Source organism: Lontra canadensis, unplaced genomic scaffold, assembly GCF_010015895.1.
Source record: "Lontra canadensis isolate GAN:19392208 unplaced genomic scaffold, GSC_riverotter_1.0 scaffold3, whole genome shotgun sequence".
Taxonomy (NCBI): domain Eukaryota; kingdom Metazoa; phylum Chordata; class Mammalia; order Carnivora; family Mustelidae; genus Lontra; species Lontra canadensis.
Window position 1 is genome coordinate 3079844 of NW_022630997.1, and position 16968 is coordinate 3096811.

General features: G+C 55.8%; 1 protein-coding gene across 2 annotated transcripts; it reads right to left on the bottom strand.

The window, feature by feature from the left end:
- Nucleotides 1-10276: 10276 nt before the first annotated feature.
- On the bottom strand, nt 10277-16754 carry EMX2 (empty spiracles homeobox 2). Of its 2 annotated transcripts, XM_032878854.1 has the most exons (3): nt 16171-16744; nt 14043-14227; nt 10277-11812 (listed from the first exon to the last, which is right to left on the bottom strand). In XM_032878854.1, exons 1-3 carry the CDS (start codon nt 16577-16579, stop codon nt 11645-11647), a joined length of 762 nt encoding a protein of 253 aa, XP_032734745.1. In that variant the 5' UTR covers nt 16580-16744; the 3' UTR covers nt 10277-11644. The 2 variants fall into 2 exon arrangements, with proteins under 2 accessions (XP_032734745.1, XP_032734754.1); XM_032878863.1 differs by lacking the exon at nt 14043-14227 and having other exon boundaries at nt 11709-11812; nt 16171-16754.
- Between the last annotated feature and the right edge of the window lie 214 nt (nt 16755-16968).

Consider the following 16968-nt stretch of genomic DNA (forward strand, 5'->3'; position numbering starts at 1 on the left):
GGGGAGAGAAGATTTATTCTCCCAGGCCTCAGAGAAAATCCTAACACTCCCATCTGTTTCAGAAGAAACACAGCAACTCTTAAGGTCATGAGCTTCCCGACTCTGGAAACATCTAAACTCGGGCTGCATGACCACTTGTGGGGCCTACTGTAGGAGTCCTTATCTGGGAGGAAGCTGGGCTTCCAACCCTTGGTTCCTCAAAAAGCCAACGCTGCCTTGGACCACAGTGATGGAAGTAGAGCAGCCAAAACAAGGATGAGAGAGTCCTACTCTACGGGGGACTAAGGGGAATCACTTGGCCCCGGGTGCTGTATTCCAGGAACCCCACTGCAAAGGGGACATTAAGCATCTCAGAGCTATAGCCTTACATCTGCAGCGGGGCAGCCCAGTGCTCAGGGAGGGAGAAAGCATGCCGCAGCATACAAAAAAAGATTGCAGGATCTACTTCCATCCGTTTCTTTTGTATCCTCCTGAAAAGATTATAAGCAACTTCAAACAAATATACACACCCTTTATGTAATTCTTTTAAACTAATGGTATTCTATGCACCTTCTTTTTGCTCTTATCAGTGGACATTTACATATCTTGGAGATCTTCCCATTTTAGAACATTCTTTTTAGCTGCGGCATAAATCCTATTCTGGGGTAAATCGTTTTACCAATCCCCTACTGACGGATATTTAAATTGCTTCAAATTCTTCCCTATAGTGAACAATACTAATTAATCTCACACATATATCACTTCACCTATGAATGATTAAACCTGTGGAATAAATCCACATAAGTAAAAGGAAGAAAGGGAGGGTGTAGGGAGGAAAAGAAGGAAAGAAGAAGGGAGGGAGGCAGGGAGAGAAGAAATGCCTAGAGAAAAGGGCACCTGGGTGGCTCAGTGGGTTAAAGCCTCTGCCTTTGGCTCAGGTCATGATCTCAGGGTCCTGGGATCGAGCCCCGCATCAGGCTCTCTGCTCAGCAGGGAGCCTGCTCCCCCCTCTCTCTCTGCCTGCCTCTCTGCCTACTTGTGATCTGTCAAATAAATAAATAAAATCTTAAAAAAAAAAAAAAAAGCCTAGAGAAAGGGGCTGGGCTCCGGGGAATGGCTTTCCACCCTTCTTGGAGATAGAGAATGGAAACATGGGTAAGAAGCACAATCGGAGAGGCAGCAGAAAGGGAAGAGGGTTGGGGTGGGCTATCTTCATTCCTATCTCTTTGGGTGACCCCAGCACCACCCCAGCTTAGTCTCTTCGACTGGTAGGAAAGAACGGGTCCTGGACCTGGGAAGGAAGGACACAAGGGCTTCTCCCACCCCAGCTGCCCTCTGTCTCCCCGTCGGTCTGCACTAGAAAGAGAGGCCAGAGAAAGCAAAGGGCAGGAGGCCAGTAACACGAGCCTGACCTATGGCACAGGGAAAGCATGGGCTGACCGCTTCTCAGTGCTGACACATAGTAGGTACTTGAAGCAAAAACAATGGCTATTCGCTTCCTGCTCATACTTGGCCTACGATCCAGCCCAGGGCCCAAGGAAGGGGTCAGAGATCCTGAGATGAGCATCAAGGCCAGTTGCAAACTCCCAGAGGCTCCTGGCCTTACCGGTGCCCTGGGACCTAGAATCCAGTAATTTCTCTGGGCTGTTCTTCTGAGGTTTACACTGAACTCGCCCAGAAGAATCCTATCCGGACAGTTGATGGGTGGTGACCAAGTGAGGACCTCGCTCCTGGGTCTACACACACAGATCCCGCATGTGCAGGCTGGTCTAGCCACTCCTGCCTTCCTGAGGCTGCCCACTGGGTCTGGCCTGTAGTCCATGCTAAAGAAAATCTTCTCAGCTGGGAAAACTCAAGCCAGGGGAGGGGAGACGGGAACAGCTTGTGTTGGGTGGCAGGGGGTGGGCAGAGAAGGGCCTTGAAAGTGCTCTGGTCTTCCATCAATTTCAGCACTGACCAGCCCCCACACACAGCCAGGAGGTCCTTGGAACTGAGTAAGTCCCCTCTGCACTGCCCCAGATGACAGATGCCAAAGGTGACATCTTAGTCAACAGGGCGCCGTTTCCACAGCAGTGGTCTTCCACTTGAATGGACCACTTCTGTTTCCCACGAAAACCTAAGTGCAGTCATTTCGAGCAGGAGACAAGTGGTGCGGGGTGAGCCCTTTGCAAGGCAGACCAAAGGGGGGCCCAGTGAGGCCAGGAGAGCCAGGGCAGTGAAGAGAGCTGCGCCCCCAACCCCTCACACGGTCCCCACCTACACACTTAGTCATGCCTTCCTGCCATGGTAACCCCGTGCTCACCTACACACACACACTCTCACAGGCTCTCACCCACAAGGTGTTCACACTCTGCACTTCCAAACAGTCACACACACATGTGACTTTGTAGTTCATTACTCAGCACCACCCCCCAACATGCTTGTGGTCACCACCCCTCTGCGTGGCGTGCAGTACCTCCATCGTGGTTGAGACCCAAGGCTGAGGTATCCGGAACCCCAGGCTGGGAAAAGGGCGGGAGGGGCAGTCCCCCGATAAGTGCACAGCAGTGATGCGAGGACAGCTCAGAACAAAGCTGATTCTTAATAATAAAGTCACCTTCAATAATATTGAGCTAACCCACAGGAACTCTGCCCGAACTCAAGGGTATGGAACACAGAGTGTGCACTGCCTAAAAGGCGGGGGGCAAGGGGTAAATTCTCCCTGACATCCAGCTTACACCTCATTCTCCAAGGCACAGGAGGGATGCCTCTTCCCTCAGTTTGCAGACACAGTGTGGGCTGCAACAGCCCCTGTCCCCCAAGGCCTCGTGCCCACTTACACATCCATGTGTGTGCACCACGTGCGGTGTGAGCACATTCAGGTACAGACACTCAGGCCTGCTGGGTACACAGTCAAACTGGGGCACAAAACTCTCTTCCTTATTATGTTCACTCCAAGGGATCCAAGCCCAGAGCCTTCCCCCCTTCCTTGTCCTGTGCCGCTGCTGCTGATACCCTCAACCCCCCTCACCCCCGTCCCAGGCTTGGCACGCCACAGGCAGGCCCCCAGGAACCCAGGCTTGAGAACAGGATCCAATGAGCAGGGTCTCCCACAAGTGACTCCAACTGTCCCCTGCTACCTGGCACTAGGATGAGGCCACTGCCTGCACAGTCCTAGCTGAGGGGAGAGGCTGGGCCTTGTGGGGCCCTCTAGGTGACCAAGGACATCTCCGTCCACCTTCTGAGTGGGCCCGCACTGAGGGTGCGTGGGGGTATCTGGGGGGAAAGGGAGGTGCTGTCTCCAGGAAGCCTTGACTCCCACAGCTGGAGACCTTGCAGCCTCTTGGAGCCAAACAGAGGGGAAGCTACGTCCAGGTCCATCATTTCTAAATAAACCAGGCCTTCTGTTCAGGCTGCAGAGTCTGACCAAACCCTGCCCCCCCCACCCCCAGCCCCTAGGTGTGCCCAGGAAACCCAGGGAAGGACAGGAGGTGGCCTTGAGATGCCTGGCTTTAATGACCTCACTGTGCGGTGACTCCTGACTTCTTACTTTCCACGGGCCTCCCTGCAAGACAGAGACTCTCAGGCCTAAAGAGACCTTATGGGGGCTCTGGAGCCCCCCCGCCTCTGTCCAAGCACAGCACCCTGAAGAGAGGCAGGGGGAGGGGGGGAAGGTGGCGCCCCAGGCAACACCGCCAAGTACCTTCGCCACTCAACCGGGCAGGGTCCCGCCCAGAACCACCCGCTGACTGCTGGGGGTGGGGGGCGGTCCTGGCCGCCTGCCGGCCCCCCAGCTCCAGGCTGGCTCCTCGGGTTTAGGGGGGAGGGGGAAGAGCATCCACACTCTCTGGGGAGCAGAGCGGAGCCCCGCGAAGTGACCCCGTTTCTGAATGAAATTGAGCTGCCATTTTCATCTTCTTCCCAAATGTCAGCTGCGTTAGATCAGATTAGGAGCTAATCTCTTGCCAAAATTCATTTCCGAACAAGAGAGGTGGCTGCGGGCGGGCGGGTGGAGGTTTGTTGTTTGTTTCGGTACCCCTCCCCCCGCCCGACACACGGAGCCGCGCACACTCTTTCTCCGCCGCTGCTGGGCGGCCGTGCGGGTGGAGGCCGTGGGGCCCGCACCGAGGGCCCGAGGGGAGCTGCGGGAGGTCGGGCCGCGGCGCCCCCGGGAGCAGCAGGTCGCCCGCGTGGGGTTGGGAGGGCAGCAACCCGGACCCTGAGCTCCGCAGTAGCGCCGAGCCGGTGCGATTTCATGTCCGAAAGCTCGGACGGCTGCGAGGCCCCAGGACGCGCCCTAGGAGTCCTTTCCCGCCGGAGATGAAGGGGACCCGGGACCAGAAGGGGCAAGACACTAGGGACGGGCACGGAGAGGGCCTGCAAGCCTGCGCAGCATCTTCCCTGCGAGCCCGAGCTCCCTCCCCAAACCCCGCCTCCCCCTCCCCCAAATCCCCATCCTCCCACCCTGTGGGCCAGGGTGGTAAAAGGGAAAGGAAAGGCAATTGCACCTAAAGAGAGAAGAGGAAAGGGAGGAAATAAATGCCCAAACGAAGTGGTCAGTACCTTGCAGGCCTCATTTGACAAGTGACCAGAACACAGACGCTGGCCTGAATGCATAATTACCCCCAAGTGAAAATTCCCCATCTAATTTGATATTTGGTTCTTTGCAGAAACTATAGCCTTCGTAAATAATATACAAAGTAAGAAACCTAATCCCGCCTGCTAGAATGTTTAATTCATCATTATGCGAGCTAATTGGAAGGTGATTATATGGTAATTGCTCATTAGTGGTGTATATTTATCGCTGTACCTTATGTCAAGGCCATGGGAATTGTGTAGAGTCTGTTCTCTCATTTCAAGGATCAGTTTCAGAAGCAGGAGCAAAGCAGCAAGATCAAGTTCTTCCTGACGTCAGGTCCAGCAGAGGGCTATGGAGACCCACGCTATATATATGGGGCCTGAAGTGGGCTGGGGGCAGGGGTGGCCTGGGACCAGGCTGAGGTCGGGAGCTGGGAGGTACCAGGCAGCCAGAACCCGGCCAGGAAACCCGGTCTTCCCTGGGAGAGAGAGAAAAGACATGGGGCTGGGGGCCCTGGACCCTTTTCCAAGCGCTACCCCATCCCCCCTCCAGGCTCTTCCAGGGTCCTTCAGGTGCGTCTGGACCTCTGGGCTTATGCTGGGAGGAGCCCTTACCTCTGCGCTTCCTCTCGGACCCCTACAGTGTGCGGAGGGGCAGTAGGTGTGGGGTAGAGAGGAGGATGTCTAAGTCTTGATGTGGACACTGGGTAGGAGATGGGAAGCGAGAAGGTAAGGTGTGATTTGGAGAAACAGCTAGAATTTGGAGCGCTGGAGGCTTGGGGTTCCTCTTCCATCTGATCCCAGAAGACTGGGGCATTGTAACTCCTAACTCCTTGCCCCGCCAAAATTTTCTCTCAATTTCCCATCCAGAGAAGCGCGGCACGCCCGACAGGACTGTGTTGGTGCTGGTGACTAGGGAGGGGAACCCAGAGTCGCTCTGGGTAGGCAGCAAGACCAGGGCCAAAGAACTCTAGAAGCCTGAAGAAAGGCAGGACGTGAGCCCAGCCCAGCGCCAAGGCCAGTCAGTGCCCGAGTTGGGAAATCTCGAGAGGCAGGAAGGCCTGTCTGAAATCCCGAGGGTGCGGAGTAAAGATGTGGGCTGGGTCTGCGGGTGGAGTTGAGGGCAAGGAAGGGGCGGTGGGCCCCCGGCAACTTGGAGGACCCCGCCGCGAGTCTAGAAGACCGGCTTCCCGCCGAGCATCCTTGCACGTGCGCGCGATCTTTGGCGCGCTCTGGCGCCCCCTCGGAGGAGTGCGACGCGCCCTGCCCTCCCCCGACCCCGGGCCCGGGGCGCCAAGCACCCCTGCTCGCAGCCCCCTGGGCCCTCCCAAACCCCCTTCCCACTCCCGCTGGGCAATAGGCACTAATGAACAAAAGGCCAATTAGACGCCGGGACGCGGCTGATGAATGGACCTTTCGCTTTCAAGCGTGGCACCGCCTCGGGTTTCCTGGCGTACAGGATCGCTCCAGGAGAAGCTGCCTCCCGGAGCGGGGTCACGGCTGGGGTCAGCGGGTTCTCAAAACTCCCACTTCCCCCTCGCTGCGGGTTTGGTTGGGGGAGGTAAATCCGGCGGCCGAGCCCTGGGCCTACACCAGCGGCCTCCGCAGCCCGGCCTCCCCGCACCCCGACTTCACAGGCCCCTTGCCCCCGCCCGCCCGCCCGCCCGCCGCCGCCCCGAGGCGGCACCCAAGGAAATCTAAGGTTGATTGCGGGAATAATAAAGGCAGGCCTAGAAAAATGTGCAGGTATCCCCCCAAACCGGCTGTTTTTTACCAAACTCCGGGGCGAGGGGTGCGCTGTAGGAACAATACGTGAACCCAGGCTTCTGGCGGGACACACGCGCCTAGATTGCGAGGCGAACAAAAACTGCCCCGGTGCAGGGTAGGGACGCCGGCGCTCGGGGACCTCCACCCAAACATACAGAAATGTTCCTGCGGGTCACACACAGGCTGAGGGCCTTCCCGTTGCCTGCGATCCACAACTAGAGCCGAACTCCCAGATGCGCACTCTGCCAGCGGACCCTGCCACACACGCTCCCTACAGAAAGTGCATTTCTCCACCTCCGCAGACAAGAGAGCCACGCAACTGCCCGTCCTCGCCCCACCTCGATATAATGTCGATGCCCAGGGCAAGCCGGACACCTTGACACGCTCACACAACCCACAATGGGCAGCACTGAGCTCTTCGGCCTCGAACATGCCCTTAGCACCTTCAGCACCTACACATCATATCCCGACTTAAGTCCTGGCTCAGAGACACTCAATCACATCTCCGCACGAACACAACTGTTCCACGGACCTAACTCAGGCGCTCCACCTACACAAACACACGAGCCTAGCCTCTCATTCTAGGGACTTCCACCCGCTTATTTCGACTTGAAACTGCGCACGGGCGGGGAGCCCAGCCCAGATGCCCCCACCGCGGAGCGGGGCCCGGGGCCGAGCCGCCAGGGTCCCTCCCCAGTCGGCCTGCGCGACCGGAGACTTTGTTTCCTGCGACTCTGAGGCGGGGACGGGGAGGAGCCGAGGTTTCCAGAGCCGAGCGCAGGCCCGAGCCCCCTTTCTGCCAGGCCCACTTGGCGCGGATGTCTGCCTGCCACAATCCGCCCCTAGCACAAAAGTGGCCCGGCAGGTTCCGGGCCGCCGCCAACGCTCCCGCTCCGGCTCGGCTCGGCTGCCAGGAGCAGCGACGGAGGGAGCTGGGGGCACCGGACACCCAGAAGGAAAGGCAGAAAGGGGGAACCTCCTGGAGGTCCCAAGGCTTCTCCCACCCCCAGGAGTTTCTGGTGCCTCGAAAAAGCCCGACCCCGACCCCTCCCGCCCCGCGCCTGCGTACGGGACCCTTGGCTGCGGAGGAGTAGGACCCCTAGCAAGAAACGCACACGGAGTCCACGGATACCTGGCGGGAGAACCTAGGGTGCACACTGGCACCATACACTCCGCTTGACTTTCTCAGGGTAACGCAACCCACCCCAAATCCACTTGGCACAGGGGGCTACACGGGAAATGCCCGCCAGTAATCAACAAGGGAGCAGGATGCAAACGTAACCCATATCCCCGTTCGGGGTAACAGGCGGGACACAAGGCAACACTCGTGCACTTCCGCCATGTGCAGGGAAAAACGCAGGACCTGCCCCTCGATGCCCGTAGAGCCCTTCCAGGGGCATCTAGGCCTGGCACCCGTATACCACGCAGGCGTACGCAGATCTCGGGCACACAGCTCCACGTACCCCAGCCCAAAGGGCTCCAGTCCCGTGTGCGCTCACTGCGGAGTGCTCACTGCAACCGCGAGGGCCACGCGCCCCGCACCCTGTCTCGCGCCCTGCGCCCCGCGCCCAGATAGTCATCGTGGGATGGCATCTCGCAAATATTTATATTCCTCAACGCCACGGCAGCCCGCGTCCACATTAGACGCTCTAATCCTGCCACTTTAAATAGATGAATTAATAAAGCAAACGAGCGGCTAATAAGCTGACTGTCCTGCCTTTTTGAGGCGGGGGAAGGACTCGAAAGTGCGCCAAATTTGTTTGCAGTGGATCAAGGCGAGCCGCCTCTGCTTCACTTTCTTTATCTTAATTCCGACTTGAAAAGATATAATTATCTAGTTTGAACAGAGCTGCTATCAAATCCTTCTTTGGGCCTGGAAGGGGGGCGTTGGAGTGGATTGCGGCTCTCTGAGCCGCTCCGTGCAGCCGGAGATAGCGCGTAATGAAGATGTGGAGGCCTGAGATACAAAGGGCATTAACCTCATTAGCATGAAACCTTTTCTTCTTACCATTGTGGGACCCTTTCAGCCGCCTAATCCCCCCTATTTTCAAAGCTTGGTTTGTAATAAAGCTTTTAGTTTTTTTTTTTTTCAAAGCTAATGGTATTCTCTGATGATTTTATTGCTGTTACACTACATAGGACGTTTACCAAAAAAAAAAAAAAAAAAAAAATCTTGGTCACCTTCTCCGTTTTCTTGTACTTAAAAAAAGTATATAGTTTCTGCAGAAATAAGCCTTTTATTAAGATGGGGATTTTTTTTTTTTCTGGAAAGGCCAGTTGGAATTTCGACATGGCTGTGCTCTGTGTTTGAGGCATTCTGCGTTTGGGGGAATGAGTGGAAGGAAAAGGTAACTTGTTTAAGAAAAAGGGAAGAGGTTCTGTGGTTCTGTAGCGGCGACTGCAACGCACTCGGGACGGCCATCCGACAGGGAGGTCTCGCTGTCAAAGCATCTGGAAAGCCAACTTCAGTTTCCAGGATACCCAGGATAGCACCTGTCCCTTTGAGAAGCAAGCCTGGAACTCTCCTGGCAGCTTGCTTCCCCCCAGCATCGTCCTGCAAGCAAGTGTCCCCCAAAATACATACACCTTCCTAGGGCAGCCTGCGTGAAAACGTGCCATGGACAGCCAGGGTTCTCCAGAGGAACCGAGACGGAGGAATAAAGGAGAGACAGGCAGAGATAAAGAAGAAAGAAAAAAGAGAGAGAGGGGGAGAGAAACCAAGAATGAATTCTACTTTAGAGGAGAAGAGGGGAAGAGAAAAAAAAAAAAAAGAAAGAAAGAAAAATTTCCATAGTGCCCTATAGTCCCCACACGTGCACGGAATGTCTAATCTTAACTTTTCAAGGCAGGGTGTTAACAAAGCTTGTATTTTTGCCCTGCATTGTAACTTGGCCTTATCACAGTGTAAAGGGTGGGGAGATTGTCCTAAATTATGTCCAGGCGGCCCCCCTGGATCCGTGGATTAAGAGATTAAAGGAGACCACTGGGCAAGGCCTCCTCTTTCCCCTTCATATTCCTGGTATGATAATTGCTTAAACTGATTTGCACTTTCACAAAAGCTCGCAGGACGCTTTGTAGCTTGAACAGAACAGACGAGGTTTCTCTATCAATGGAAATAAAACTGATTAATGCAGCCTATCAGGATAAGAAGCAAATGAAGCATGCAAAAACAACCTCGTACCCCCAGAAGGGGGAAGGAGGAGGGGAAAAAAAGCTAAGTTTCCTCCAAGACTGGTTACAACTTTTTCTTTAACGTTAAAATTAAGAGTTGAAGGTTTCTCGGAATGCTTGCCTTATAAGGCTGCTGAGGGCCTTGTGCTTGCCCTCAGACTGGGTCCCGACAGGAAGGAAGGAAGCAAGCAAGCAAGCAAGATCCGGAGGGGGATAGGAAGGGAAGGGAAGGGAGGGGAGAGGAAGGGAAGGGAGGAAGGAAGAAGGAAGGAAGGAAGGAAGGGAGGGAGAGGAGGGAAGGGAAAGAGGGAGGAAAGGAAGGATGGGAAGGAAAGAAAAAACTGGTGGCAGGGGAGGAGCCTGTACTTCGGGGTTTGAAGTCAGAAGCACAGTTTAAAAGTCTTAGGATTCGGATTCTGCTAAGTGTTTCCTCCAATCCTAGGGGAATATTCTTCAATGCTTAACTATGTGTCCAGATTAAAACAACAACAACAACTAGAAATTAAGAGAAGTAAGCATTTTTTAACCTGAAATTCAAACTAAACTCTCTCAGGGAGCCTTGCAATGGGCAAAGTCTGGTTGGAAAACTTTCCTCCCATCCCTTTTCTGCAGGACTTAAGTTTTCCTAATCCTCTCCCTTTTCCACGCTCATCTCTCTTTAAAATGCCCAAGAATCCATCAGTCTGGCCCTTTTGTGGGTGAGGAGCCTGGGTCTCTTGAGCCTCCTTGGAGAAGGACCACACTCAAATTATAGATACTTAAAAAAAAAAAAAAACTCACTTCAATTTCTCCAAACGACTACTCTGAGGGCATATTGATAAATCTTTATTGACAAAATATTGACATTGACATACTTCTTGGAAGTATATAGTGTGTTAGAATTCTAACAAATTAACACAAAACACAAAAATATTTACATTCTGGTATAGAAGACATTAAGGAAGCATTTGTCACTCTCTTTAGTAAGTCTATGATCTTGGAATAGAAACTCAGTGCTTGAAAACTTGCCGCCATGTCCTTGGCCACACTTAACATCCTCCCCGCTAACTACAGTCCTTTAGTTTTTGCAACAGATAGATTTAAAGTTTGGGAATGGCCTTTAGAGCGAATGGGTGAATTTGGCCAACCTCTCCAACCACCAAAAGGAGTTTACTTCGGGGTTTTAAGCCTTCAGGATGTTAGGAAAGGGAATGTTCAAGAAATAGAATTAATTTAGGGTTTTTTTGTTTTTTGTTTTTTGTTTTTCCCAGCACAAGTCCTGACTCCTCTTGTGGGCACCCTCCCCCACCACCCCCAGCCCCCCATCCTGCTCCCCATTTCTCCGTAAGAGGACCACTATCGCGGAGCCTACTTCATTTACCTTTCACAATCACTTTGACATCAGAAGGTATCAAGAAGTGTTTACAGACTGCACATTTCTCGAAAAAAAAATCAAAATAAAAAGCACACAGAACCTGTCTTTCAAAGGAAAAGAAAATTACAATTCATTTTCTGTCTTTAGACACCATTCGCCCAACAACTGCAACATGCAATTCAAGTTTTTGAACAGGTGTGGGTTGGGGCTAGATACGGAATTTCGATTGCTAGTATTACTAATTATTTTTTAAAGATTGGTGGGGGGGGAGACTCTGCGAAGTGCAAAAGAAAAAGTCCTGTGCCTGGTTGGGGTTTTCTTCTACCATCATTATTATTACCGTTATTTATTTTTTTTTTTAAATCAGGACTGCGATAAATGGAATACCTGCCAATCATCTTGTCTCGCTGGGCTGGTGTTTGACTGACAGCTTCCCTTGTTCAGAGCGCCTTCCACGGTGCCACATTTGGATCTCTCTCCCTCTCACTCTCTCTCTCTTTCTCTCTCTCACTCTTTTTCTCTCTCTCGCTCTCTGTCTCTCAGCTGCCTCTTTAGACAAGGGGTGCCTGTTGATCAAGAAGCCTGCGTCCTCTGCCATCTCCGTGCAGCCTGGGATCAGGACCCCGCGGCCTCGCTGCCCAAAGTCCGCGAAGCTCCGTCACTCTCTCTGACTCCCTCTTCCTCTTCTCGGTGACTGTGTGTGTGTGTGTGCGGTTTGTTTTTGTTTTGTAGCTTGTTTTTGTTTTTCTTCTACCCCTCCTCTCCCTGTCTGTTTTGCTCCGTGGTGTCCGTTTCTGTGGGGTTCGGTTTGTGTTTTTAATCGTCTGAGGTCACGTCTATTTCCTCGGGACTCGCCTGCTTGGTGGCAATTCTCCACCGGTTAATATGGTGCGTCCCTTTTTTCTTTTGTTGCGAATCTGAGCCTTCTTCCTCCAGCTTCTGTCTTTTGAACTTCGTCCTTCGGTTCTGAAACCATACTTTTACCTGTGGACAAGAGGCGGATGGGGCGTGTTAGTCCCTCCACAGCGCCCTCCTATTGCTTCCTCCTGCAGGCGGTGCCTTCAAGAGAGCCCAGTCCCCCAAGCGGCACACCAAAAGGGCTGGGCTCCCCCAGGCCTCCCTTCTGGGGGCCGAGCTCCTAGTGCTGTCAGCTAGGAAGCCTGGCTCCCTACCCTTCTGGGCCCTGGTGGGGTGTTTCCCCCAGACCAGGTGGCCCAGAGGGCACAGTGCCCTTGCCCCGCCTGGCCCTGGAAGGGACACCCACCTCCTGCTGAGAGCAAAAGCCTTGCAAACCCTGGAAAACCCCTACAACAATCATAAGTAAAGTAAAATAAAAAGAGACAAGTCCCTGACTCCCTCTACCTCACCAGTGCAGGGAAGACCTTACTGCCTTCGGCTGCGGCAGCTTTCTGGTGCAAGGCCCAATGTGCTTTCTATTTTGTCTGTTTCCGCAGCCTTGCCTAAATATAGCGCCTCCTCTGCCAGGCCTCGGCCCTGGGGTAGGCAGTCAGGATCTGCCTGAGCTTCCTCTTCCTCGCCCAGGACTCTTGCAGGTGAGCAGGAGTTGGGGGTGGGGGAGTGCTGGAGGAAGCCTGCGGGATGGTAGGATGCCAAGGCCTGGGGACCAGCCCAACTGTACCTTTCCAGCTGGGAAATGAAGCTCAAAAGTGAAAGCTTCTGAAAGAACCGTGGGATAAAGAGGAAGTGAGAGAGAAACTAGGAAAGAGGAAAGAAGAGTGGAGCTCCCTCCCTTCCCTCCTTCGGACCAGCCCCAGGACCCACCAGGCCCAAGCTCACATGCTGGTCACATCATTTCCCATCAGAGCTGGACTGGAGGCCTCATCTCCCCAGAGCAGCTGCTAGAGGTCCAGGGAGCAATGATGTGGGGCTGGGCTGCCATCCCCATCATCCCCTGGGGGTGCTGGGCCGTGGGTCACCATTCAGCCACCATAGGAGACACCAACACTGTCCCAGCTTCTCAGCAGTGCAGTACAGTGAGGGAAATGCGGGTGACAGCACCTCCTCTGTCCCCAGGCCTGTCCCTTCCTGAAAGCAGCAGCCCAGGCCCTTGAAGCCCTCCCCACTCCCTCCTTTTCTAAGGCCGGCCCAGGTCCCGGCTTGCTCTCCCCAATGCCCCAGTCCCCCAAAGTGCCCCATGAAAAAGCCGAGCTGGAACAAGGCTGAGTTTAATTTGCTTTGAGTTTGCTAATTGAGGGGGAGGACGGTTCATTTCTCCCCGGCGCTCTCCCAAGGCGCGCGTCGGTGCGCTCGGGGCTTGACACGCACACAAAGACTCCAGGCAGCGTGGGCAGCGAGGCGGACAAAGACCACCGCGGCCTCGGCTATCCAGGAGAAATCAGCCGGGCCGCGCCTTGTGTCGGGCCCCGCAACAACCCGCGAGGCCCTCCTCGGTTTTGTCCAGGGGGACGTTTTAAAACAAAAGCCTCGACCTCTTTGCGCCTCCCAGAAAAAGTGTTACAACTTAATCTGTCCCAAAATGTTACTGTTCGCCGGGAACTTTGACCCCGCCCTGTGGCTCTGGGTACAGTAGCGCCTACTGTAGCCCTAAGCCCCCTCCCTGACCCCAGCAAGGCGGAACCAGACCCACCTCCGGAGCCCTGCTGCGCCGCAGGGGTCTGTCCTCCGAGGCAGCCCTTCCCTGCAGCTTTCCAGCTCTGTTTTGCTGATTTAGGGACGCACCTAGGATGTCTGGCCTCTCAGCCTTCTGATTCTCTGATCCCCTCAAGGGAAGTAACTAGAGCCGTCGGTGTGAACCTTGGGTCTGCCGTGGCACAGAACTCCAGTTTAACCCACTCCCAGACATCTCCAGACTCGAGCCTCGAGCATCCAACACCTTGCCCCTCACCCTTCTGTGCTCTCCTTCTCCACGCACCCAGCCCCGAGTCCCCAGACTCTAACCGAAAGACTCAGCAAAAGCACACAGGTGTATTAACCAGGAACTCTAGGTCATGCCCAGCCGGAGAGGAGGGAGCTACTCAGCAGGTCTCCCCAGAGCCTAGGGTGGGTGGGCTCCTACAATCTCTTGCTAGAACCCAAGGAAGCCAAGCACCTCTAAACTGATTCATTCTGAACCCAAGCGTGGAACCAGCTCCCAGGCTCTTTGCCAAAGGCCCTCTCGGAGCTCCGCACTTGCCTGCCGCCTGCACCGGGCCAGAGATGTGGGATGGGATCGCGGGGTGCACGCAGTCCTCACCTGAGTTTCCGTGAGGCTGAGGCTGTGCGCCAGCTGCTTCCTCTCGGCGCCCACCACGTAGTGGTTCTTCTCAAAGGCGTGTTCCAGCCTCAGAAGCTGGGACGGGGAAAAGGCGGTTCGGATCCGCTTCGGCTTTCGGGCCAGCGCGTTGTGCAAAAGGAAGCTCTCCGGGCTTGTGTCGTTCCCTGCCAGGGACATAGCAGAAGTCCCGTTAGAGGAGACCGCTCTGGCCGGCCGGGGCCTCTCGCTTCTCCCGAGCCGGGCTGCCGGGGCTCATCGTTCCTGGCCTTCGCGCTGCCTGTGCGGCTGGGCCGGTGGGAACCCGGGGCCCTCCGGAGGTGGGCGAAGAGGACGCCCGCCCGGCCCAGCTGTCCGCCGCGGAACACGGAGCCTGTACCAGTGCAGCAACCACCCAGGCGCTACCCGGGCGGGACAAGTCCCCAGGCTTCTGACCTCGGCGGGCTTCGCAGCCGCCCTGGAGCCTCCGGCCTCACCACCCCCTCGCCCGGGCGCCCGGGGCAGAGGGGCAGCAGAGCCAGGCCCCGGGATTGGCGCCCAAGATCCAGAGAAACTTTCTCTTTTTTTCTGACCTCAGGGAACATTAACCCCCGGGCTGGAGAGGCGGCGGGCCGCTACGCAGAGTGTTCTTGGGAACTTCATTTTGTATTAAGTCTCTTCCCCTCCGGGAAAGTACAGAGGCTGGGCGTGTGGCTGCGGCCCGGCCGGGGCTGAAATTTCGCCGGGGGGTGCGCAGGGTTTCCGCGGCCATTGCCTCCCGAGGACCCGGCTTCCGCACTGCCCCGTTCCAGAGAACTACAAGGAGCGAAGGGATCGAAACCCAGGGGTTGCCGAGTGGCGGGCGCCCTATGGGGCTGTCCGCGGTCCCAGAAGATCCCGGCTACTTCGGGCCTGGTGGGGGCACCAAGGGCGTAGCTGGCAGAAAATGAGGAAAGGAGCCATAAACTTTGTGAGCAAAGCCAGAATAGTTTCGGGTTCACTCAGGAGGGTGGGAAATCGATTCGCTAAAAACCCAAACAAAGAAAGACAAACCGAGTGTTTAGGAGAGAATGGAGGCAAATCCGGTCCCGGAATTAGGATGAAAGGCTGTTTTTGTATTGTTTTGTTTGTAATTGGGGAGGGTGGTGGTATCTACCGGATTTTAGGTTCTGATAGGAACGCAAAGGGTTAATGAATGGACAAGCCGCTGAGTATTGATCGGCTGTCGCGGGAGATAGGTCTTTTCCCCCAAGCTCCGACCACTAAACTAATTACTCGTCCTCTTTTCTGGAGTTTTAACTTTCGTCCTACCCCCACTCAGAGAAAAAAAAGCAAACACATTTTTTTTTAAAAAATGGCAAGGGAAAACACTTAGATCTTTTCGTCCAGCCCGTCTCCCGATAGGGTTCATTTCTTTTAAAAGAAAAACAAAAACAAATCAAAAACAAAACAAAAACCAGACAGAACCTGCCTTCCCGCCGCGGACACTCTGCCCCCATTCGAGGTCTCAGCGAGCGTGCCGAGCCTCGGAGGTTACTCTACCCGCGAGGGTTCCAGGCCCCTCCCCAGGCCTCCAAAAAAAGGGAAAACAAACCCCTAGGCTACGCTCTGGGGACGCGAGGGTCTCCTCGCCGCCCGAAGAGGGTCGGAAACTGAGAAGTCGCGGGGCTAGGCTTGAAGGGACGAAGAGTGGGTGGCGAACAGGGTCTTATGCAAAGGCGAACCTGGTGGCCTGGCCGTGGCCGTGGCCCCTCGGAGCTAGGGCAACCAGGACACCGCGGAGGAGACGGAGAGCCTGGGTACCCCGCGGGCTCCGGGACTCCTTGGCGGCCGGCGCTCAGAGAAGGCTGTCCCAGCCTGTCTCCACCCAGGAGCGTTCGGGGACAACTTCTCCCTTTGCGCCCCTCTTTAAGGGGTCCAGCGGCCCCAAGCCAGCCCCCAAAGCGGCCGCAGCTTCAAAGACTGGGGACCAGCACCATGCCCGGCCCCTCGCCGCCCAGTTTCCGAACGGGGCTCGCGGGCCCGCGAGCCGGAGGAACCTCCTCCCAGGCCTTGCCAAGCGCCCACCCGGCGCGCAGGCCGAGGGCAGTGCGGGACGCGGCGCGCTGCAGCCCCGCGACGTGGCACGTACCTTGGAAGCGGTGGCCCAGATATCGGTAGCGGTGGATGAGCCAGGGGTAGAAGGTGGACGGGTCCCGCTGCTGCGAGGCGAAGAGGGGGTGTGGCGAGTGCGAGGAGGGCAGGGGGTGGGCGGCCAGGGCGTGCGGCGGCGGCACCGGGTGCACGGGCACCGCGGGGTTGGGCGGGTGCGAGACCGCCTCGGCGAACACCAAGTCCGGGTTGGAGTAGACGCCCCTGCCGGCGGCGGCGGCAGCGGCGGCCGAGTGGAAGCCGTTGAGGAACGGGTTTATGGGGCTGGAGTTGGCGTAGCTGAGCGCCGCGGGACGGATGGGGTCCTCAGAGCGCGAGGCGGGCAGGGGACTGTCCTTGGCCACCAGCGACTCGATGGTGAAGCAGCGCTTGGGCGCCGGCTGGAACATGCTGCGCCGAGGAGCGGGCGCCCGAGGCTCCCGGCTCCCGGCGACCGCGGCACGCTGCCTCCGCCGCCCGCAGCCCGCGGCGAGGACGGACGAGAATTGGGGACTTGTTTGTTTGGGGTGGGGGTGGGGGGAGGAAAGGAAGAAAGAAAGGAAAGGAAGGGGAAAGGAGGGGGGGGGGGGGGGGGGGGGGAGGAAAGGAAGAAAGAAAGGAAAGGAAAAGGAAGGGGGGGGGGAGGGGGGAGGGAGAGACAACGCCGAGGATCCCGAGAATCTTGCGCCAAACGCGCCCAACCTGGAGAGAGGGGGAAAAATCCTTCCAGAAGAATTTGCAGGCGTGGATTGGGGTAATTTTTTTCTTTTTTTTTTCTTTTTTTTTTTCTTTTTTTTTT